This window comes from Schistocerca americana, chromosome 3 (genome assembly GCF_021461395.2).
Source record: "Schistocerca americana isolate TAMUIC-IGC-003095 chromosome 3, iqSchAmer2.1, whole genome shotgun sequence".
NCBI lineage: Eukaryota > Metazoa > Arthropoda > Insecta > Orthoptera > Acrididae > Schistocerca > Schistocerca americana.
Window position 1 is genome coordinate 752,757,217 of NC_060121.1, and position 25,469 is coordinate 752,782,685.

At 41.8% G+C, this 25,469-nt stretch overlaps 1 protein-coding gene across 1 annotated transcript in view; it reads left to right on the forward strand.

Moving 5' to 3' along the window:
• Positions 1-25,469, forward strand: part of LOC124606531 (glutamine-dependent NAD(+) synthetase) — a 206,455-nt gene that overhangs the window by 140,806 nt on the left and 40,180 nt on the right. The window contains exon 13 of the mRNA XM_047138516.1: positions 15,797-16,019. Coding sequence (XP_046994472.1) covers positions 15,797-16,019 — 223 coding nt within the window. The remainder of the gene's footprint in view (positions 1-15,796; positions 16,020-25,469) is intronic.

Consider the following 25,469-nt stretch of genomic DNA (forward strand, 5'->3'; position numbering starts at 1 on the left):
TGTTGCTCAATAGAACATAAAACAAAAAATCGGGAAATTATGTATTTGTAACCCAGCAGTGGCAGCTGGATTTGTGTTGCTAATGTGCTACAGTACACTGTAAATATCGCACTAAAATTATGCCATTTCTCTTAGAATGCCAGGTAGAAATCACATTAAAATTACACAGAATTCTCCTCAAATGCTTTTTGGTATGCAAATAAAATGGATGAAGACACATTTTGTAGCACACTCTTCATGATAACTAGAAGCCAGCGTTGAGTGATCAAACAATAGTCAGCTGCGCTACGATCAGCTCAGAAGGGATGCAGCTCTTAGTTTTCAGTTGCGCATTTGTCATTTCTTCTGGCACTAAGAGTATTATGTTGCTCACAACACCAGGTCACTAGTCTTTTTTTTTTTTAAAAAGTTGCATGTTGTGATGTTTTGATCAAGTTGCAGCCACACTACCACCTAATGTGGCAGAGGAAGTCCGACGAGAGACCTGCAGAGCCCTCACCAAGGCCAGGCCGCCGAAATCGAACATCACAACCGAGGAGAGGCTTGCACTCAAGAAACTACGGGAAGACAACAGCATTGTGGTACTGCCAGCAGACAAAGGGAACTCCACTGTCATCTTGCAGCGGGTGGATTATGATGAGAAAGTACGCCAACTTCTGGAGGACCCTGCATACAGAATTCTGGAGTGTGACCCCACAGACAAGGTGGCCAAGAAGACTAGTGCTTTCTTAGAGGAAACAGGGATGCCCGATAAGATCATCAGACAACTACGGGAAAAAGCGCCAGTGCCACCTAGACTGTATGGACTGCCTAAAATACACAAGGAGGGCGTGCCCCTATGTCCTATTGTCAGTAATATTGGGGCACCTACGTACACAACAGCCAAGTACTTGAAAGGTCTCCTGTCTCCATATGTGGGGAAATGTATTCACCACATCCGCAACTCAGAAGATTTCCTGCAATGCCTCAAACAACTGCACATCATAGACTCGGACATCATGGTTAGTTTTGATGTGGTATCGTTGTTCACCAGGGTCCCACTGAAGGACTCACTAGAACTGATTGCAGAGAAATTTGACGGTGCTCTGTTGGACCTGTTCAGTCATACACTGACATCCACGTATTTCCTGTACAGAAACCAATATTACGAGCAAACTGAAGGTGTAGCTATGGGCAGCCCACTGTCCCCTGTGGTTGCCAACATGTTTATGGAGAGTTTTGAGGAGAGGGCATTGGATACAGCCACATTTAAACCCATATGCTTCTTTAGATATGTGGATGACACCTTCGTGATCTGACCACATGGGATGGACAGGCTCAATGAGTTTCTTGAACATCTTAACTCATGCCACCCTAATGTCAAGTTCACCATGGAACTGGAGAAGAATGGCCAGCTGCCATTTCTGGATGTACTAGTCCAGAGGAAAGCAGATGGATCAATTGGCCACAGTGTGTACCGAAAACCAACACACACTGATTTGTATCTGTAGGCCAGCAGCTGTTACCACCCTGCACAGAAGAATGGGGTTCTGAAGACTTTGGTCCACAGAGCTCGTGCCCTGTCAGACCAAGAGAATCTACCTATAGAGATAGAACGTCTCAAAACAGTTTTCTCCAAGAATGGATACACGGACAGACAAATTGAGAGGGCACTCCAACCAGTCACTATGCCACAGGTTCCTGAAGAAGACCAAGATGAAGCAAAGAAGGTGGCATATCTGCCCTATGCTGGCTCTATTTCTGCCAGAATCAGTAGGATCCTCCGCAAACACAATATCAAGTGTGTTTTCTGTCCATCCAACAAGATCGGGGGACTGCTGGGGAGTGTCAAAGATGACCTGGGGTTACGAAAGCCAGGGATTTACAATATACCTTGTCAATGTGGCATGTCCTACATTGGCCAGACGACAAGAACTGTGATCAGGCGCAAAGAACATCAGAGGCACACTAGATTAAGACAGGTGACTAAGTCAGCCATTGCTGAACACTGTCTAGAACTAGATCATGCCATGAAGTATGAGGATACCAAGATTCTAGCACAAACACCCAGATTTTGGGACAGTGTTATAAGAGAATCGATAGAAATTAAAATGGCTGACGATCTTATGAACCGTGACACAGGGTACCAGCTAAGCAGAGCCTGGGATCCGGCTCTGAAATTGTTAAAGGAGCAACGGGGCCAGCTGCAGCACTACACAAACAGAAGAACCAGATACATGGAGATGGAAAATGAGCCCCTGACGGACTGCCAGGCGCACCAGACCGAAGATGGAACACCCAGAAGTGTGACTGGTGGGTGCGGACCGCAGAGGGAACATCCAGAGCCGCAGCGGACGAAAAACGGAGCGGCAACGCTCCAACAGGTCGTGGTGAGTGGGCGCGGACCGCAGGGGGAACGCTTGGTACCCCAGACCGTAGATGAAACCCCCAGGAGTGGGTTTGGTGGGCGCGGACCGCAGAGGGAACACCTAGAACCGCAGCGGACGGAAAACGGAGCAGCAACGCTCCAGCAGGTCGCAGGGAATGGGCGCAGACCACAGAGGAAGCGCCTGCAGCCGTCGGTGGAGGGGGAAGGCCATAGGCATAAATACTGGACCAGGTCCACTCGAGGAGCAGTCTCAGGTCGCACCTGATGAAGGTCACGAGCTACGTGACCGAAATATCGTGCAAGTACGACGCTGATATCCGGCAGAACACCCGACAACCCAAGATGTCATTAGATCGCCAGGAAAGCCTGAAGAGTTACAGGAACTATCCTTTCCATAATACTGTCATTAAACCATTTATAAAGTGTGTATCTGAAATAAATATAGAAAATGAGAGGGCTGGTTGAGTGGGTCATAACAAGCATATTTCACTTAGCAGCCCATGTCCGCATCCCTTAGCGTATGGTGGTCGGTCTTGTTGAACAGTGTCATGCACCTCCAAGAGTGTAGGTGCACAACATTCCATCCGAGCCATACCATAGCAGGTCTGCAGGCCAATGATTTCAAAGTACTCGTGACATCAACGTAAAAGAGGCATCTGGTTGAAATTTTATGATGTTTATTTGCAAATGCTGTAGTTGAATAGTTGTGGATATTCCAGGCGGGACAACACTGTGGGTTTTTGTCCTGTTACTGGGATGTAAACATGTTGCTTTTGGCTGTGCAAGTGACTCATTTATGGGTGTCGTATAGAAGGCAGCACCTGTTCACATTGTGCAGTCTGGTTGGCCTTGCGTCAGTTTGTCTTCAAACAGGGACACACTTGTCTTTGTTAGTGTGTGGAGTGGACAGAAAATCGAGCGCTGTTCTTGGGAGGAAAGGGCACGCGCGCGCGCGCGCGCCCCCACACACACACACACACACACACACACACACACACACACACACACACACACACAGTCCTTATGGGGTGGTGGATGAAAATGCTCATGCTGCCCACCATTTGTACATTTATTGGTTTCCTAATCACGAATGCAAGATCCACACATATTTACTGCCATCCACAAGTCCATACAAGAGCCGAGTCCACTTGAGGTACATTTTCTACTTACACAGTCTCATAATAGCACATGTGCATTTAAGGCCTGCTTTGAAACCTGGTGTATAGATTTTGTGTTACATGTGCGAAGGCCTGACAGACACTGTAATCAATGCACAGTGTGTGCACTAGGGCTTGAAGAGGAGCCATTACCACTGCTGGAAAACATATCCTCAACAAGCTCATGATGTGTTGCATGGGAAATTGGTGTAAGCCATTCCACAATTGTGTGTGTTTGGCATGAAGATGATTTGGGCCCTTACCCCTCTCAGAAGGTTCAAGGCCTTAACTCAGATGATTTTACACATCAAATTGAATTCTGTCAGTGGTTTTTGTGAAGGTGTGCCATTCTGCAGCTTTCCAAACTATGTGCTTTTTATGGATGAGGCATCCTTTTCTGCGAGAGGGTATGTTCATCAGACACAGTCAACATGTGTGGGCAAGGAAAAACCGCACACCACCTTTGTTTGTGGTCACCAAGATCACTTCACTATGAACATTTGGGCCAGCTCGGTGGGTGATAATCTGGTCAGTCCATACATGTTCTCCCAGCAACTGAACACACAGAAATATTTAATATTTTTATGAAAGACTCTGAAAGAGTTGTTGGAACATTTTCCACTCAACATGCAGCAGCATATGTGATACCAACACGATGATGTACCTGCGCACTTCGCACATGCAATGTTAATGCATTTGGATGAAACCTTTGGTGAAAACTGGATGGGGCGCGGTGGATCAGTGGCATAGCCTGCACGTTCCTCCCAAGTGATACCCATTGCTTTTTTTCTTCTGGGGGACACCAAGGAATGGTTTGATGCAGCTCTCCATGCTACTCTATCCTGTGCAAGTCTTTTCATCCAGGAGTCGGCAGCCTACATCCTTCTGAATCTGCTTAGTGTGTTCATCTCTTGGTCTCCCTCTATGATTTTTATCCTCCACGCTTCCCCTCTAGTACTAAATTGGTGATCCCTTGATGTCTGAGAATGTGTCCTATCAACTGATCCCTTCTTTTAGTCAGGTTGTACCACAAATTTCTCTTCTGCCCAATTCTGTTCAGTACCTGCTCATTAGTTACATGATCTGCCCATCTAATCTTCAGCGTTCTTCTATAACACCACATTTAAAAAGCTTCTACTCTCTTCTTGTCTGAACTATTTATTGTCCATGTTTCACTTCCATACATATCTACACTCCATACAAATACTTTCACAAAGGGCTTCCCGGCACTTACATCTATACTTGATGTTAACAAATTTCTCTTCTTCAAAAACACTTTCCTTGTCTACATTTTACATCCTCTCTACTTCGACCACCATCAATTATTTTGCTCATCTACTGCTTTGTGTCTCATTTCCTAATCTGATCCCCTCAGCATCATCTGATTTAATTAGACTACATTCCATTATCCTCGTCTTGTTTCTGTTGTTGTTCATCTTATATCCTCATTTCCAGACACTGTCCGTTCCATTCAACTGCTCTTCCACGTCCTTTGCTGTCTCTGACAGAATTACAATGTCGTCAGCAAACTTCAAATCTTTTATTTCTTCTCCATGGATTTTAATTCCTACTTCAAATTTTTCTTTTGTTTCCTTTACTGCTTGCTCAATATACAGATTGAACAACATCAGAGATTGGCTAAAACCCTGTCTCACTCCAGTGTCAACCACTGCTTCCCTTTCGTGCCCCTCGACTCTAAAAACTGTCATCTGGTTTCTGGACAAATTGTAAATAGCCTTTCACTCCCTGTATTTTACTACTGCCATAGATGATGTTATCGTGGACCCTATTGCTATCGCCAACACCTTGTGCCACTATTTTGCGCCCATTTTGAGCTCTTCCCACTATCACCCTGCTTTCCTTCATTGGAAATGAGCATAGGTGGCTTGGGCGATACCCTTCTCTTTTCAGAATCGTGAGTGCTACAATGCTGCCTTTACTATGAGGGAGCTGGATCATGCTCTCAGTTCATCCCAATCCTCCGCTCCAGGGCCAGACGCTGTCCAGGTTCAGATGTTGCAACACCCCTCTCTTGTGGGCAAGCACTTTCTGCTTAACACATATAACCACATCTGGGCAGAGAGCACATTTCCCAGATGTTGGCACGAAGCCACCATCATACCCATATCTTATCCCGGTAAGGACAAAAAAACTCCCTTCTAGCTACTGCCCCATCTCTCTCACCAGTTGCGTTTGCAAGGTGAAGGAATGTATGATTCATGCCCGTCTGGTATGGTGGCTAGAGTCTCGCAGTTTACTAATGACTGCACAGTGTGGATTTCAAGTGCAGCGTTCTGCAGTTGACCATCTCGTTACTTTGTGCACCCATGCCATGAATGGTTTTCTGCAGGGAGAAGCCCTAAGACACCTGCTGGAGAACTGGTATCCTCTGTACTCTTTACATGTGAGGCTTCTGTGGTTGCCTGCCCTGTTTCCTTCAAGAATTTTTAAAAGACAATTCTCAGCAGACCTGTCTAACTGAGCAGCATCTTCAGCAATGTCTTGATCGTCTTTACTCCTGGAGCATTGACAACAGCTTTTGTTTTTCCACTGACAAAACCATCTGTATGAATTTCTGATGGTGAAAATGGTCTCTCTCACCATCTTTGTCTTGGGCCTGTTGCCCTTTTGTACGTTGGAACCACGGAATTCTTGGGGCACATGCTCGGTAGGAAACACTCTTGGTACTCCCATGTGTCTTACCTGGCAGCCTGCTGTACGTGGTTCCTCAATGTCGTCCTTGTCCTCCCTGGGGTGCCGATTGAACCACCCTCCTCCATTTGTACTGATTCCTTGCCCGTTCGAAACTCGACTATGGGTGCTTTGTTTATGCATCTGCTCGTCCATTCCTCTTATGCCATCTGCACACTATCCACCATTGTGGCATCCATTTGGCCACACTAGCCCATTTGAGTGTCTGTATGCTGAAGGTGCTGAACTACCACTGTCCTACCGCCATGACTTCGTTCTCAGCAGGTATGCATGCCGTTTGTCTGCATGCATGGCCGCCCATCCTATGCCTCCTTCTTCGATGATTCCTTTGACCACCAGTATGAGGCGCGTCCCTTTTCTGTCCTGGAGTCCACTTTCGGCGCTTGCTTTGGCAGCTTAACTTGACACTACCTGCAACTTTCCTGGTGGGTGTGAACCCTTCACCACCTTGACTACGTGAAGTGGCCTGTGCTAACCTTGGCCTTCATTCACTTCCTAAGGACACTACTTCAGCAATTCTGTCACTTTCAGTTTCAAGACCTTCACATGGAATTTTGCGATAGTACCCATGTGTACACTGATGGCTCTTGGACTGACCGTGGTGTTGGGTGTGCCTTTGTCATTGATGCCCACGTCTTTAGACATTGGCTCCTGGCACACTGCTCAGCATTTACAGCCGAGCTCTTTGCCCTGTATCAGGCCATGGAATACATCCAGCAATGACAACTTTTCAATTGTGTCTTCTGCTCAGACACACTCAGTGCGCTTCAAAGTCTGTGTGTTGTACACCACCAATCCCTTAGTGCAACAGTTCCAGGAAAGCTGTCACTTACTCACTTTTGGTGGAGCCACTGCGTAGTTTATGTGGGTACCTGGTCATGTCGGTCTGCCAGGAAACAAGGCTGCTGCGAAGGCTGCAGTCCTCGTGCCTCAGCCCACTAGCTCATATGTTCCCTCCAATGATCTCTGTGTTACTGTCCGTCAGGAGGTGGTGTTCCCTTCAAGGGAATTAAGCTGAGGATTGTTAAGCCTCTCCTAGCGGCTCGGACAACGTCCTCTCAGCCCTCCCGCCAGGAGGAAGTCATTTTAACGTAGTTGCATATTGGGCACTGCCTTTTTAGCCATCTTCATATGATATGTGGCGCTCCCCCACCACTTTGTACACATTGCGCCCGAGTTTAACTGTCTGCCACTTCCTGAAGGAATGACCACTTTTTAACCGTTTGCATCTCTGCTTTGGTTTGCTGTCTGAGTTATCGGCCATTTTAGCAAATGACGCCCAGGCTGTTGACCACATTTTACTTTCTGTCCGCCAAAGCAATATGGCAAAGGCTATTTAAGTTTTAGTTCTGGACCTCCATTTCTGTATGGTGTCTTTAGTAGCCCTATATCCGCATACCTGTTTTTAGCTGTCTTCTAACAAAGAGATAGAGGGGCTGGCCAGTACTTACCTCAGCTCAGTACAGCCGATAGATACACATAAAACAGAACTGAAAATTTACGTTCCTAGCTTTCGGAACAAATGTTCCTTCATCGGGGAGGAGAGAGGGGGAAAGAAAGGGAAGAAGGGAAAGGAGATTCAGTTACTCACAACCCAGGTTATGAAGCAACGGGGAAAGGAAAATAGGGAGGGTAGCAAGGATGGAGGCATGGTTGTCAGAGGGAAGCCAAAATTATTCTACTGTAAGTACTGTGCCAGCTTCAAACCAAAGACGATGCATACAGAAGTAAAGAGGTATATAGTATAAAGATAAACACAACTATGTAGGATGAAAAGATGCGTGAATGGCTAAAGAGGAAAGGGAAAGAGGAGAAGACTGAAGAGTGAATGGGAGTGAGGTTGTTTTAACGTAGGTTCAGTCCAGGGGGATGGCGGGATGAAAGGATGTGTTGGAGTGCAAGTTCCCATCTCCGCAGTTCAGAGGGACTGGTGTTGGGTGGGAGAAGCCAAATGGCACATACGGTGTAGCAGGTTCCTAGGTCCCTAGAATTATGCTGGAGGGCATGCTCCGCTACTGGGTATTGGGCATCTCCTAGGCGGACAGTTCGTCTGTGTCCGTTCATGCGCTCAGCCAGTTTAGTTGTTGTCATGCCGATGTAAAAGGCTGTGCAGTGCACGCATGTCAGTTGATAAATGACATGTGTAGTTCCACATGTAGCCCTGCCGTGAATTGTGTATGTTTTACCAGTAGTGGGGCTGGAGTAGGTGGTTGTGGGGGGGATGCATGGGGCAGGTTTTGCAGCGGGGTCGGTTACAGGGGTAGGAACCGCTGGGTAGAGAACATAGTCTGGGAATATTGTAGGGTTTAACAAGGATGTTACGGAGGTTAGGGGGGGCGACGAAAGGCAACTCTGGGTGGTGTGGGGAGAATTTTGTCAAGGGATGATCTCATTTCAGGGGCTGACTTGAGAAAGTCATATCCCTGGCAGAGTAATTTGTTGATGTTTTCGAGGCCAGGATAATATTGGGTGACAAGGGGGATGCTTCTGTGTGGTCTGGGGGTAGGAACATTGTTGTTGGATGGGGAGGAATGTATTGCTCGGGAAATCTGTTTGTGGACGAGGTCTGCAGGATAGTTGCGGGAGAGGAAAGCACTGGTCAGGTTATTGGTGTAATTGTTGAGGGATTCGTCACTGGAGCAGATACGTTTGCCACGAATACCTAGGCTGTAGGGAAGGGAGCGTTTGATGTGGAAAGGATGGCAGCTATCAAAGTGAAGGTACTGTTGTTTATTTGTGGGTTTGATATGGACAGAGGTGTGGATGTGAGCTTCAACAAGATGAAGGTCAACATCTAGGAAGGTGGCTTGGGTTTTGGAGAAGGACCAGGTGAAATTCAGATTCGAAAAGGAGTTGAGGTTATGGAGGAAATTAAGGAGTGTTTCTTCACCATGAGTCCAGACCACAAAGATGTCATCTATAAACCTATACCAGGCCAGGGGAAGCAGCTGTTTGGTCTTCAGGAAAGCCTCCTCCATGCGGCCCATGAAGAGGTTGGCATAGGACGGAGCCATCCTGGTTCCCATGGCTGTTCCCCTGATTTGTTTGTAGGTCTGGCCTTCAAAAGTGAAGTAATTATGGATGAGGATGAAGTTGGTAAGTGTGATAAGGAACGAGGTTTTTCTTTTTTCGCCACTCGCTATCTCTGTTTTTGAGCAATGTGTGTTCTTTTCCACTGATCTGGACATACTTGCTTGGTCTGGTCAACTTTTTCCATATTTTTCTTATTTAGTGGTCTTCCTTTGTTATTGAACATTACCAACACAATTTCTTTCCTTCTCGTCCTTCCCTCTGTGTTTTATTCCTTCTTATGATTACTATTTCAACTTTAGTTATTTAATTTCCCTACCCACCAGTTACCCACTATGTACCCTAATCCTATACCACATTATTTACATTCATTCCAGAAACATGCATTCACCGTAGCCAAACTGCAATCCCACATACTTTTCCTCCGGTCCTGCTTAACCTTTGGAATTACCCCTAAAGGGCTTACCTTAAAAGTTCCCATCTCCGGGTGCAAATCCTCCTTCCACCAGTCTCTCCTGGACTTCCAGAACCTTCAATCCTTAGCCCTTACCCAACTTGTCCTGAATCTCTACACTACTTCATGTAACCACCACTCCCAGCAGCTCCTATCTCTCTTCAAAGTCCTCCACCTCTCAAACCCTTGCATGGAGAACACACTCAGGAACATCATCCTAGAAGCCAGCTACAAACTTGAGTTCCATGCCACACACCACCTGAAAAAACTATCCACAGTGCTCGTGCAACACCTAAGAAGTGGGGTACCTCTCCCTATCCCTCACAAACACCTACCACAACAGAACCTTCAACAAACCCCCCTCATAGCCAACAAACCTAGCCTAGCCACCCTACTCAATCTCCCCTTCCCAGCACATACCCCACACAGACCAAATCTCAACTATAACCACAGTCAAATGCCACATATCACCAGTCCCAATTCAGTCCTAAACCTCTCATCCAGATCCCTCTCTCCTCCAGAGACATCTGTTCTATCAAAAGGCTTAACCTTTAGCCCAACACCTAAATTCAACAACACTGCCCTGATTAAAGATCTCCTCTCATTCACCCGGAACCTCAACTGGAAATATCACTTCACTACCCAAACACAGCCCCCAAATACTAGACCCAGTGTTGAACCCTGTCTAGAACAGTTCCGACTGCCTTCTCAAAGGGATCCTCCTCACCTCCCCCAAAACCATCCCTTGCAGACATTCCAGGAATTCCTCACATCCAGTGTTGCCTCCCAGTCCTCCTTCAAGAACATCCTGACAATGCCCAACATCACCCCAGCTGAATCCCGTGCCATTAAGGAGCTGAAAATAGACCGCTCTATTGTCATCCTCCTGGCGGATAAAGGCTCCACAACTGTCGTACTTGACCGTGTGGAGTATGTGGCAGAAGGACTGCGTCAACTCTCTGACACCTCAACCTACAAAGCTGTTACCCAGGACCCCATTCCCTCCATCCAGACTGAGCTGCAAAAAATCCTAGGTCCCTCACAAGGCCTCACAACGGCTTCCATAGACTTACTCACTCCACCTGAGCCATGTACCCCTACCTTCTACCTATTACCCAAAATCCACAAAGAGAACCATCCTGGCCGTTCCATTGTAGCAGGCTTCAAAGCCCCAACCAAACGTATCTCAGCTCTGGTAGACGAGCACCTACAACCTATCACCCGCAGACTCCCATCCTACATCAAAGACACAAACCACTTCCTAGAACGCCTCAAATCCATTCCCACTCCTCTCCCACCTGAAACCTTTCTTGTCACCATAGATGCTACATCCCTTTACACAAACATCCCACATACCCATGGTCTCTCTGCCCTTGAGCACTACCTCTCCCAACACCCACCCGAAGATCTTCCAAAAACCTCGTTCCTTATCACACTCACCAACTTCATCCTCATCCATAATTACTTCACTTTTGAAGGCCAGACCTACAAACAAATCAGGGGAACGGCCATGGGAACCAGGATGGCTCCGTCCTATGCCAACCTCTTCATGGGCCGCATGGAGGAGGCTTTCCTGAAGACCCAACAGCTGCTTCCCCTGGCCTGGTATAGGTTTATAGATGACATCTTTGTGGTCTGGACTCATGGTGAAGAAACACTCCTTAATTTCCTCCATAACCTCAACTCCTTTTCGAATCTGAATTTCACCTGGTCCTTCTCCAAAACCCAAGCCACCTTCCTGGATGTTGACCTTCATCTTGTTGAAGCTCACATCCACACCTCTGTCCATATCAAACCCACAAACAAACAACAGTACCTTCACTTTGATAGCTGCCATCCTTTCCACATCAAACGCTCCCTTCCCTACAGCCTAGGTATTCGTGGCAAACGTATCTGCTCCAGTGACGAATCCCTCAACAATTACACCAATAACCTGACCAGTGCTTTCCTCTCCCGCAACTATCCTGCAGACCTTGTCCACAAACAGATTTCTCGAGCAATACATTCCTCCCCATCCAACAACAATGTTCCTACCCCCAGACCACACAGAAGCATCCCCCTTGTCACCCAATATTATCCTGGCCTCGAAAACATCAACAAATTACTCCGCCAGGGATATGACTTTCTCAAGTCAGCCCCTGAAATGAGATCATCCCTTGACAAAATTCTCCCCACACCACCCAGAGTTGCCTTTCGTCGCCCCCCCAACCTCCGTAACATCCTTGTTAAACCCTACAATATTCCCAGACTATGTTCTCTACCCAGCGGTTCCTACCCCTGTAACCGACCCCGCTGCAAAACCTGCCCCATGCATCCCCGCACAACCACTTACTCCAGCCTCGCTACTGGTAAAACATACACAATTCAACTCAGGGCTACGTGTGAAACTACACATGTCATTTATCAACTGACACGCGTGCACTGCACAGCCTTTTACATCGGCATGACAACAACTAAACTGGCTGAGCGCATGAACGGACACAGACGAACTGTCCGCCTCGGAGATGCCCAATACTCAGTAGCGGAGCATGCCCTCCAGCATAATTCTAGGGACCTAGGAACCTGCTACACCGTATGTGCCATTTGGCTTCTCCCACCCACCTCTTTAGCCATTCACGCATCTTTTCGTCCTACATAGTTGTGTTTATCTTTATACTATATACCTCTTTACTTCTGTATGCATCGTCTTTGGTTTGAAGCTGGCACAGTACTTACAGTAGAATATCTTTGGCTTCCCTCTGACAACCATGCCTCCATCCTTGCTACCCTCCCTATTTTCCTTTCCCTGTTGCATCATAACCTGGGTTGTGAATAATTGAATCTCCTTTCCCTTCTTCCGTTTCTTTCCCCCTCTCTCATCCCCAATGAAGGAACATTTGTTCCGAAAGCTAGGAACGTAAATTTTCAGTTCTGTTTTATGTGTATCTATCGGCTGTACTGAGCTGAGGTAAGTACTGGCCAGCCCCTCTATCTCTTTGTTAGTATTTGTTTCACATCTTTATATTCGATTTTCCATTAATCATTTAGCTGTCTTCTCTTACGTTAATTGGGATTGACATTTAGTTATTTTTTAACTCCTCTCTGTTTTCGTCTTCTGTAGTTTTGATGTTGATGCATATAACCCCAGTTGTTTTAGTGCCCTAAAACAAAACAAAACACCACACACCCCTGCCACCTTTGGAATTTGAAAGAGAATATTCCAGTCAACATTGTCAAAAGCTTTCTCTAAGTCTAAAAATGCTCGAAATGTAGGTTTGCCTTTCCTTAACGCATCTTTTAAGATAAGTTGTAGTGTTCCAACATTTCTACTGAATCCAAACTGATCTTCCCTGAGGTCGGCTTCTACCAGTTTTTCCATTCCTCTGTAAATAATTCGTGTTAGTGTTTTACAACCGTGACTTATTAAACTGATAATTCATTAATTTTCACAGCTGTCAGCTCCTGCTTTCTTTGGGATCGGAATTATTATATTCTTCTTGAAGTCTGAGGGTATTTTGCCTGCCTCATACTTATTGCTCGCCAGTTGGAAGAGTTTGTCGTGGCTGGCTCTCCCAAGGCTATCAATAGTTATAATGGAATGTTGTCTACTCCCGGGCCCTTGTTTCGCCTTTGGTCTTTCAGTGCTCTGTTAAATTCTTCACGCAGTATATCTCCCTTCTCATTTTCCTCTACGTCCTCTTCTATTTCCACAATATTGCCCACAGGTACATCTCCCTTGTATAGCCCCTCTATACACTCCCTCCACCTTTTTGCTTTCCGTTCTTTGCTTAGGACTGGTTTTCCATCTGAGCTCTTGATTTTCATACAGATAGTTCTCTTTCTCCAAAGGTCTCTATAATTTTCCTGTAGTCAGTATCTATCTTACCCTAGTGACATATGCCTCTGCATCCTTACATTTGTCGTTTAGCCATTCCCGCTTAGCCATTTTGTACTTTCTGTTGATCTCATTTTTTAAACATTTATATTCCCTTTCACTTGCTTCATTAATTGCAATTTTATATTTTCTCCTTTCCTCATTGAAATTCAATATCTCTTCTGTTACCCAAGGATTTCTATTATCCCTCGTCTTTTTACCTGCTTGATCCTCTGCTGGCTTCACTATTTCATCTCTCAAAGCCACCCATTCTTCTTCCTTTCCTGTGTTCTTGTCAATCATTCCTTAATGCTCCCTCTGGAACCCTCTACAACCTCCAGTTCTTTCAGTTTATCCAGGTCCCATCTCCTCAAATTTCAGTTTTAATCTGCAGTTCATAAACAATAAATTGTGGTCAGGGTCCACATCTGCCCCTGGAAACATCTTACAGTTTAAAATCTGGTTCCTAAATCTCTGTCCAACCATTAGATAATCAGTATGAAACCTTCTGATATCTCCAGGTCGCTTCCGGTGTATACAACGTTCTCTCGTGAGTCTTAAACTAAGTTTTAGCTGTGATTAAATTATGGTCTTTTTCAAAATTCTGCTAGGTGGTTTCCTCTTTTATTGCTTTCCCCCAGTCCTTATTCCTCTAAGACTTCCCCTTCTCTTCCTTTTCCTAATGTTGAATTCCAGTCCCTCATGACTATTAAATTTTCAGCTCCTTTAACCATCTGAATAATTTCTTTTATCTCATCATACATGTCCTCAATCTGTTCCTCATCTGTGGAGCTAATTGGCATAAAACTTGTATATGTAGTTCTGAAATAAGAATGTGATGATGTTGATGAGCAGGAGGAGGAGGAGATACAGTTTCATTTTTATTGTACTCATCAAATGATGGTATGAATCCAACAGACATTATGCAGAGGAAGTGTCATGCAGAAAATGCTCTTTATGGGTCTGCCTACCATTTCCCACACCTCTCATGGTTCTACATTTATCATAGTCGTCATCATCTGTATTATTATTATTATTATTACTACTACTACTACTACTACTACTATTACTAGTATGCGGGTTGGAACTTAGAGTGGCAACTATTTATTCACAACCAAGGACTTGTGTCGTATTACTGTTCGTTTTTGGAGCTTAACCTGTGATTAGCTTTGCAAAAGAAGAGGCGACACTTTCTGCGCAACCCACCCACCATTTTGCACGACAATGTGCGGGCGCATACAGCGACTGGGATGTACTGTACCATCCACAATACTGCCCACACTTGAGTCCTCATGGCTTTGATTTGATTCTGAAGATAAAGGAACCACTTCATAGCATTTGCTTCAGAACTGTTCCAGAGATTCGACAGGCAGTAGACAGCTCCACTCACACCATCAACAGAACAGGCTCTGCTAACGGAATACTACGCCTTCCACATTGCTGGCCATGGGTTCTACACAATGCTGGTGACTACTTTGAAGGACAGCAACTGGTGCAAACTTTTGTATCGGTTGTGAATATATAGTTGCCACTATTTAAGTTCCAATCCTCGTAGCATTATTATTATTATTATTATTATTATTATTACTATTACTATTATTAGTTGCTATGTTATGGATCTCCATGCTAGTCTGTTCTGCACAGCATCGTCATCATTGTCATTGTCGTCATCATCATCATCGTCATCATCATCATCATCATCATCATCTCTCCACAACTACCGCAACCTACAACCATTTGAACCCGCGTACTGTATTCAAGCCTTGGTCTTTCTCTACAATTTTTATCCTCCCACACTTCCTTCCATTACCAAACTGACAATTCGTTGATACCTCAGGATGTGTCCTGTCGACTGATCTCTTCTTGTAATCAAATTGTACCATAAATTTCTTTTTTCCCCAGATTGATCCAGTACCACCTCATTTGTTGTTTCTAACCATGTAATCTTCAGCATTCTTCTGTAACACTACATTTCAAAAGCTTCTATTCTCTTCTTGTCTGATTAATTACTGCCTACATTTCACTTCCATACAAGACCACACCTCAGAAAAATATCTCCAGAAAAGTCTTCCCAAAACTCAAATTTGTATTAATAGTTGACAGATTCCCTTTTTTTCCAGAAATGCTTTTCTTGCTAGTGCCAATCTCCATTTACATATACAGGTTAAAATAACCTTTAAATGACATCACTTTGAAGCATGTATTGTTATCTTTATTTTCAGATTTGAATTACCTGTACTTAAGGAAATCCTTGCAGCTCCACCCACAGCTGAGCTTGAACCCTTAGCAGATGGTCAGCTGGCACAAACTGATGAACAGGATATGGGAATGACCTATGCAGAACTAAGTGAATTTGGGCGTCTGCGAAAACAAAATTTCTGTGGGCCATATTCCATGTTCTGCAAACTTATTCACACATGGCGTGACACTTGTACTCCAGAACAGGTGGGCTCTACTGTGATATTAGCTTTTATGTATAGGCCACAGTTTTAAATTTTAGGTCTCATTTGTTACCGTAGAATACAAACAATAATGTTCGTCTACTCCTGAGTTGTATTCTGTGGTGTTCACTTACAATCATCTAGGCATTTATAAGTAGCAGAAAAGATGATAATCTGAACAATTTTTTCTCATCATATGTTGTCTGCATTTTCGTTTGTGATTTTGAACTTCAGATTTATGCTAGCATACTGAAAAATTCCTGTCTCTGTAGTGCAACAGTGAACTCTAATTTTACTGTTTACGTTATGACTTACTAAACAAATCAGGATTTTTAGTTCCAGAATGTGGGCATACAGATGATTAAATAGAGAATACGTTGGGATTTGGAGTCTCCTTCCTTATGTTTGTGGTCAGTCTGTGACATTCACCTGCTTTATTTCTTCGTTGATTGTCCTCTGTGTCGATGTACCTCGTTGTGATACTGGCTGAAAAAATAGGGGGAGGAAGTGAAGAACTGACTGCTGTAAATGATGTAGCCGACAGATGCACAGTTGTGTTTCACAGTTCTTTACTTTCACTGTTCACAACCCTCCAATAATACAGTTATATGACCGTGCACTATTGTTTAACTTCCAATAAGCCTCATTAATAGGTTGCAGGCAAACATCCACATACTGCTACAATAGTTTTCTGTTGAACATCTACGAGCAATAACAACCTAACCACGCGGTTCACAGTCTTTTAATTAAATTTAACAGACTCTGTCATTGCTTTATCACATGGCCGATTGGTGTAACACTTATTTCATGGTTAAGTTGATGCATTATTGTTGTTCTAACCAACACAAGTTTCTGATCTGAAACTCGGCCATGGACTGACTGTCTCGAGACCAAAAATCGGGCCCTTATATATCCTCACAATAATAGGTGCTGAAACTACCCATTGTTCGACATTTAATTTACAGAAATTATGATTAAAACTTACTTCATTCAATTAACTGAATAAATAGAAAACTTCTTCATTTTGACAGTTTCTTGTACTACAAGAGTTAGGCTAAATAATGTGTTTAAATGATGAAATTAACAGACTTTTGACAAAACTATTAATTACTTTGGAATTAATTAAGGTCTGGCTTTGCTAACATGGTTTTGAACAGGGCCAAATAGATCATTTAAGAATACTATTAGTTGTTCCACCAAATGTTTATAATTAGTACAGACTTTGTTTGTTTATAAGTCAACAATAGAATTTAAGTTATTACTGATTTCACCCTATATAAAAAGATACTAACTAGGAATAGTCGAAATAAATTAGAAAATCAATTAAATACATAAAACTAAGCACAAAATTAGATCTGGTGTTATATTTTTTAAAACTGAGAGCCAACTTTCTCTTTTATGAAAATGCAGATTATACTTTTGTATGTTAATGGTAATTAGTAAAAAATGAATTTTAAGGAGGCAAATGGCAAAACGAGGGGAAGTAAAAATATCAGAGCTCGCTTCGTCACATCACCCCCTCATTGGATTGACCAGATAATTGCAGATAGCTAACTGGGCAATTCAATGACTACCAGTGATCACAAAAATTGGGTTGAACAATGTACACACACAAAAAAAATTACATACGAAATCTTATCAAAACTATATTATACATGTTTTTCCAAGTTTATACTTATGAGCTGGCCATATGAAAATCCCCCATAAGAAAATGTTTACATAAAGTGTACTGTACAATTGCACAGAATATCCACAAGCTGTATTTTTAATAGAAATTAGACATCTTCATCATAAGTGATGTCCTTTTGGGGTAAGCAAAGATTACATTTTGAGATATATATCACTTTGTACAAGTCCTGTCTTGCTACACAAAATAAATCCTAATGGACTGCAAAAAGTTTAATTACACTGCGCATTGTAGTTCACTTTTTCGACAGAAAATTTCACTTGCTCAATGTTTAGTATTTTTCACAAGCACTTTCACACTCTTAATGAGCTGTTACACATTTTCTCACCAAGTTGTCCACGCCTTCAACAGGTCCAAGTGGCAGTTAGATGAAAGCAGGATATATTTGATACTTCTTTCACAAATATCGTTTTTTTGTTTTCTATTAATGCTTCAAAGCCAAACTCATTCGAACAACAAATTTTAAGCCCCCCATCCTCCTCAGAACAATGAGTTTAATTTCCAATATTGGCTAACAAAAAAGGCAAAGTAGCAAGAAAAATCGCACTGGGAACAGAGTTTTAACTATGGCATGTTGTTTTTCGTTGATCAAGGCATTTGAATCAGTTATTGAACACAGGTCTTTTACAAGTAGACCAAATGTGATCCATATTTGTACTACTACGGATAAAAGAATATAACTGTCCATGTTAAGTCTTAATAATTTAAATGTATCAAATGTAGTTTAATATATGGGTTTTGTTATACTGGTGCAATGTACCCGGCATAATTACATTTGACACAGTACAGATATTGCACCATCTCAACCACCAAGTCCGTTCATTTGCCATAAACTGCTGCATATGAAAAAGTCAGGCTTCCTTTTAATAATTTTACACATGTGGCATCTATTTCCCATCCTCCTTTTCGATCCAGGCTTCAGACAGGCATTGGCAAAGGTAAAAATAGATTTATATTTTTTTTACATTTTTGCCCCTTTTTTAGTTATTCATTCAGAAGTGTCAATAAATTGTCTCAGATTTAGTTCCCAATGATTAGTAATGCTTCTTTGTATGATAAGTCTAAAAGCAGGGTACAACACATAATGGGACGTTGCAAGTTTTGCATTCGTATCTAGTTCCCGGCACACTTTCTGTTTCATGCAAACCACACATCTGTGCATTAGCATACTTTTTCTGCGAATGTTCACTCATGATAATAGCCGGAAAATGTCTCCCTGTGAATCTCAGAGGATTCTTGTCAACGTAGCCCCTTCCACTACCCACTTTTTTCCGTTCTGTAGCATATTTTTCTACAATCTCCCTTATGAGAGAAAGGTGAAAGTCTGCGAGTGCCATTTTTTGCCCCGTTACTGACTGGTGGAGAGCCTGAGCATTTAGAATGCACAAATCCAGAATGTGAAAAAAAATATTTCTTGCACTATTTCACAATCTTACGCCCTGATCTCACTGAGCTCAGTAACATGTCACAATGGTCAAATGCACCCTTACTCAAATTGTAATCTACAATACACTGTAGTTTTTTTTTTTTTTTTTTTTTTTTGCCAGTACTTCTGTCAGTCTTCTCTGTTTCAACCATTTGTGTTGTGTGACTTGTGGTCAACATGCACACCTCTCTCTTATCGCACCACTTGATAGCTAGGACCTTGTCAGTGGACTTAAACTCAGTTTCTCCTCATTTTAAGTTCTTCTGCAGTTTTGGCATGTTGCGCCTTTTCTTACGAACAGTGCTACATGTGGCTGTTCCATGGTTTTGAAACCAGAGGAACAGGTCTGGGTTGGAGTAACAATTATCGACATACAGAATATGACCCTGTACCAAATGTGGTCCCATAAGAGTTGCCACTACATTGCCACTTTTTCTCGGTCTATACAATAAAATCCAAAATATACCCACTCTGACAGTCACACATTACAAATGTCTTTATTCGAAATCTACTTCGCTTGGTTGGAATAAATTGCTTAAAAGTTAATTGTCCTTTGAACAGCAAGAGACTTTAATCTATACAAAGCTTGTGATGTGGGCGAAATGAATTATGAAACATTTTACGAACTTTGTCAACAATCGTCCTAATTTTAAATAGACTGTTGCCTCCAGTACTCATAGAGTTATCACTGAGGTGTAACATTCTCACATGTAGACAAAAACGATCTTGGGACATAATTTCGCTGAAAACTGGTGTGTTCAAAGGTAATTCTCTGGACTTAATTTGAACTTCTTAACATGTGCCATTAGAAGGCAAATAGAGACAAAACAATAAATTTCCTCAAATCCAGTGTCTTTCCACTTTGACAGTCAAGAATTCACAGATTCTGTAGCATTTTCTCTGGTGTAAGTAAAAACATTTGTTTCGTCTGCACTAAATTGCAACAGTTCTTGAGACACAAATATCACAAAAAATGATAGAATGATTGGATCAGTATCTAATTGACATTTGTGTCCTGAAATCGAGTGACCAATGTAATGGTTTAACGTCTGGAATTTGGTTTCTTTCCAGTCAAATGTGTCACTTAAGTGCACTCTTTTTCCGAACCATTTCACTGTCACTTTTTGATTCCTTGAATTCAGAGGAACTGTTGATTGTAATTCTTGCTCCCCCCTCTGATGTAAAGGACTGAGGACAACAGCTTCGAGATTAATAATAATAATAATAATAATAATGGTCCCCGTGGAGGCCCGGGAAAAGAATATGCCTCCGGTATGTTCTGCCAGTCGTAAAAGGCGACGAAAAGAACAAACCACTAATAGGGCTAACCCCCCTTTTAGTGTGATTACTTGGTTCAGGACAGAACTAAAGAAGCCTCGGACAAGCGCCGTCATGGTCGGGGACGACGCTTGAACCCTATGCCCGCCCACAATGGTAACAACACTGCTAGCCAACTGGAAAATGATTTAAATCCAAATAGAGGTGTTTTGCAGGATATGCTTCCTGCAACCACCCTAGAAGGAAAACAAAGACAGAGGATGAGATGGTCAGATGAAGTTAATCGACACCTCATGTTCTGTTATTACCAAGCAACAAACCTAGGAACCAACACAACTGGATACAGATCACAAGTATACACAACATTTATTACCAGATACCCGGAATTAAAATTTTTAACAGAACAACGACTAGCTGATCAGATCCGTGTAATAATAAAAAATAACAGGATACCCCAGTCAGAATTAGATAACATCAAACAACAAGTACAAGAAATACTGGAACAAAATAATGTGCAATCAGAAGAAGAAGAAAATACAGTAATGGACTCAAACATCCCAGAGCAAACAAACAGAGACCAACACGCATCAATTAAACAATCAGAGGAAAACGAAATCTTAAGACAGCCACCAGAACAAGCACAAATAGAACACGAAGAGACACACGTGTTAGATATAGAAGAGAAATTTCAGCTGACATATATAGAATACAAAGACACAAATACAGACATCAGACCATTCTTGCATAGACCGCCAAATAACCCACAAGTCGAAACAACAATAAAAACTATCAACACAATCATACACAACAAAATAAATGAAAATACAACTATGGAAGAGTTACAACTACTGGTTTATATAGGAGCACTCACTACACTAAATATACACACTAGGCAGAGATCAGAACAAACCAATACACAGAAGAAACCCACAAAACCAGCATGGCAACACAGGCTACAGATCAGAATAGAAAAACTGAGAAGAGACATCGGACAGCTAACACAATTTATAAGAAATGAAATATCAGACAAAAAACGAAAAAGGTTAGGTAAAATCTCACAACAAGAAGCAATAGAGCAATTAGATGAAAAGAAGCAGAAATTACAAGCATTGGCCAAACGACTTAGAAGATACAAAAAAAGTGAAAATAGAAGGAAACAAAACCAAACATTCAACACAAACCAAAAGAGATTTTACCAAACAATAGATAACACACACATTAAAACAGACAATCCACCAAACATAACAGACATGGAACACTTCTGGAGCAACATATGGTCAAACCCGGTACAACATAACAGGCATGCACGGTGGATACAAGCAGAAACAGACACATACAAGATGATACCACAAATGCCTGAAGTGATAATTTTGCAACATGAAGTCGCCCGAGCAATTAATTCTACACACAATTGGAAATCCCCTGGAAAAGATAAAATAGCAAATTACTGGCTAAAGAAGTTCACCCCAACACATTCACATCTAACTAAATTATTTAACAGTTACATTGCAGACCCATACACATTCCCTGATACACTTGCACATGGAATAACCTATCTGAAACCTAAAGATCAAGCAGACACAGCAAACCCAGCTGAATATCGCCCCATAACATGCCTACCAACAATTTACAAAATATTAACTTCAGTCATTACACAGAAATTAATGACACATACAACACAGAACAAAATCATAAATGAAGAACAAAAAGGCTGCTGCAAAGGAGCACGAGGATGTAAAGAGCAACTGATAATAGATACAGAGGTGACATATCAAGCTAAAACTAAACAAAGGTCGCTACACTACGCATACATTGATTACCAAAAAGCCTTTGATAGTGTACCCCACTCATGGTTACTACAGATATTGGAAATATACAAAGTAGATCCTAAATTGATACAGTTTCTAAACATAGTAATGAAAAACTGGAAAACCACACTTAATATTCAAACAAATTCAGATAACATCACATCACAGCCAATACAGATTAAGCGTGGAATATACCAAGGAGACTCATTAAGTCCTTTCTGGTTCTGTCTTGCTCTGAACCCACTATCCAACATGCTAAATAATACAAATTATGGATATAATATTACTGGAACATACCCACACAAAATCACACATTTGCTATATATGGATGATCTAAAACTACTGGCAGCAACCAATCAACAACTCAACCAATTACTAAAGATAACAGAAGTATTTAGCAATGATATAAATATGGCTTTTGGAACAGACAAATGTAAGAAAAATAGCATAGTCAAGGGAAAACACACTAAACAAGAAGATTACATATTGGATAACCACAGCGACTGCATAGAAGCCATGGAAAAAACAGATGCCTATAAATATCTAGGTTACAGACAAAAAATAGGAATAGATGATAGAAATATTAAGGAAGAGCTAAAAGAAAAATATAGACAAAGACTAAAAAAAATACTGAAAACAGAATTGACAGCAAGAAACAAGACAAAAGCTATAAATACCTATGCTATACCAATATTGACCTACTCATTTGGAGTAGTGAAATGGAGTAACACAGACCTAGAAGCACTCAATACACTTACACGATCACAATGCCACAAATATAGAATACATCACATACATTCAGCAACAGAAAGATTCACATTAAGCAGAAAGGAAGGAGGAAGGGGATTTATCGACATAAAAAACCTACATTATGGACATCAATATAATGGAAGGAAACATTCCACGTGGGAAAAATTATATATAAAAACAAAGATGAGGTGACTTACCGAACAAAAGCGCTGGCAGGTCGATAGACACACAAACAAACACAAACATACACACAAAATTCAAGCTTTCGCAACAAACTGTTGCCTCATCAGGAAAGAGGGAAGGAGAGGGGAAGACGAAAGGAAGTGGGTTTTAAAGGAGAGGGTAAGGAGTCATTCCAATCCCGGGATTGGAATGACTCCTTACCCTCTCCTTTAAAACCCACTTCCTTTCGTCTTCCCCTCTCCTTCCCTCTTTCCTGATGAGGCAACAGTTTGTTGCGAAAGCTTGGCAAGTCTTTCCGCTCCCGGGATTGGAATGACTCCTTACCCTCTCCTTTAAAACCCACTTCCTTTCGTCTTCCCCTCTCCTTCCCTCTTTCCTGATGAGGCAACAGTTTGTTGCGAAAGCTTGAATTTTGTGTGTATGTTTGTGTTTGTTTGTGTGTCTATCGACCTGCCAGCGCTTTTGTTCAGTAAGTCACCTCATCTTTGTTTCTACATTATGGACAGGTAGACAATTTAAGAAAATTCTTTCTAGAACGAGCAGAAACTAGCAAAATACACAAAGCAATCACCCACATAAATACATCGGCTACACCACTACAATTTCATAACCACCTCTACAACCCTTTAGATCACATGACATCAACAGATACAAAGAAAGTAAATTGGAAAAAGAAAACACTACATGGCAAGCACCCGTATCATCTAACACAGCCACACATCAATCAAGACGCATCCAACACATGGCTAAGAAGAGGCAATATATACAGTGAGACAGAAGGATTCATGATTGCAATACAGGATCAAACAATAAACACCAGATATTACAGCAAGCATATTATTAAAGATCCCAATACCACAACAGATAAATGCAGACTTTGCAAACAACAAATAGAAACAGTAGATCACATCACAAGCGGATGTACAATACTAGCAAATACAGAATACCCCAGAAGACATGACAATGTCGCAAAAATAATACATCAACAGCTTGCCTTACAACATAAACTTTTAAAACAACACGTTCCTACATACAAGTATACACCACAAAATGTACTGGAGAATGATGAATACAAATTGTACTGGAACAGAACCATTATAACAGATAAAACAACGCCACATAACAAACCTGACATCATACTCACCAATAAAAAGAAGAAATTAACACAACTAATTGAAATATCCATACCCAATACAGCAAATATACAGAAGAAAACAGGAGAAAAAATTGAAAAATACATCCAACTGGCTGAGGAAGTCAAGGACATGTGGCATCAGGATAAAGTTGACATTATACCAATTATACTTTCAACTACAGGAGTCATACCACGCAATATCCACCAGTACATCAATGCAATACAGCTACATCCAAACTTATATATACAACTTCAGAAATCCGTAATTATTGATACATGTTCAATTACCCGAAAGTTCCTAAACGCAATGTAACATATACCGTACAGTTAAAAGGAAGTGACGCTTGATCAAGGTCCGCGTCACTTTCATTCCGAACCAGACCTAAGGTCTGAGAAAGGAAAGACAATAATAATGGTAATGGTTTATTTGTCCATAATAACTTTTACAGTCGTGGACATAGTCAGCACATACATGAACAATAATAATAGTTTAGTAGTAGAAATAAAGTACATACAACATTAAAAATCATTGATGGAGTACAAACATTTAGCAATAACAGCTGCTTTAATTTTATTTTAAATATGTTACCTTTTAACATTTTTATGGTATTTGGCAGTCTGTTGTAAAAAAAATCTTCCAGCAGAAAATGGATTATGATCGGTTGCTTTTTTATTTCTGAATTTTATGTGGTAATCCTCTTTCCTTTTATTATAACTATGGATATCACTGTTTATTATACTGTGCTCCATATTTTCTTTTACAAACAGTATAGTCCTTAGAACATATAATGAATGCACTGTTAGTATATTATACTTAATGAAGTATTCTCTACAGGATTGACATTTACTAATATTCGCTATTATCCTAATTGCTCTCTTCTGGGCTCTAAAAGCCCTATCCATGTATACCGTTGGTGCCCTGCCCAAAATCTCAATACTGTATTGTAGGTGGGAGTGTATAATACCAAAATAGATTTGTCTTAAGACTGGTGATGCTATTATGCTAGAAAGGCGTTTTAGCAGGTAGGTATTACATGAGAGTTTTTTACACATGTAGCTGATGAGCTCCTTCCATGTAAGACGTTCATCAACTATAATACCCAGGAATTTATGTTTATCAATTGTTTAAATTATTTTTAGTCATATGTTCTGTGATAAGGCTAGTGTTCTTCATATTATTTTCTACT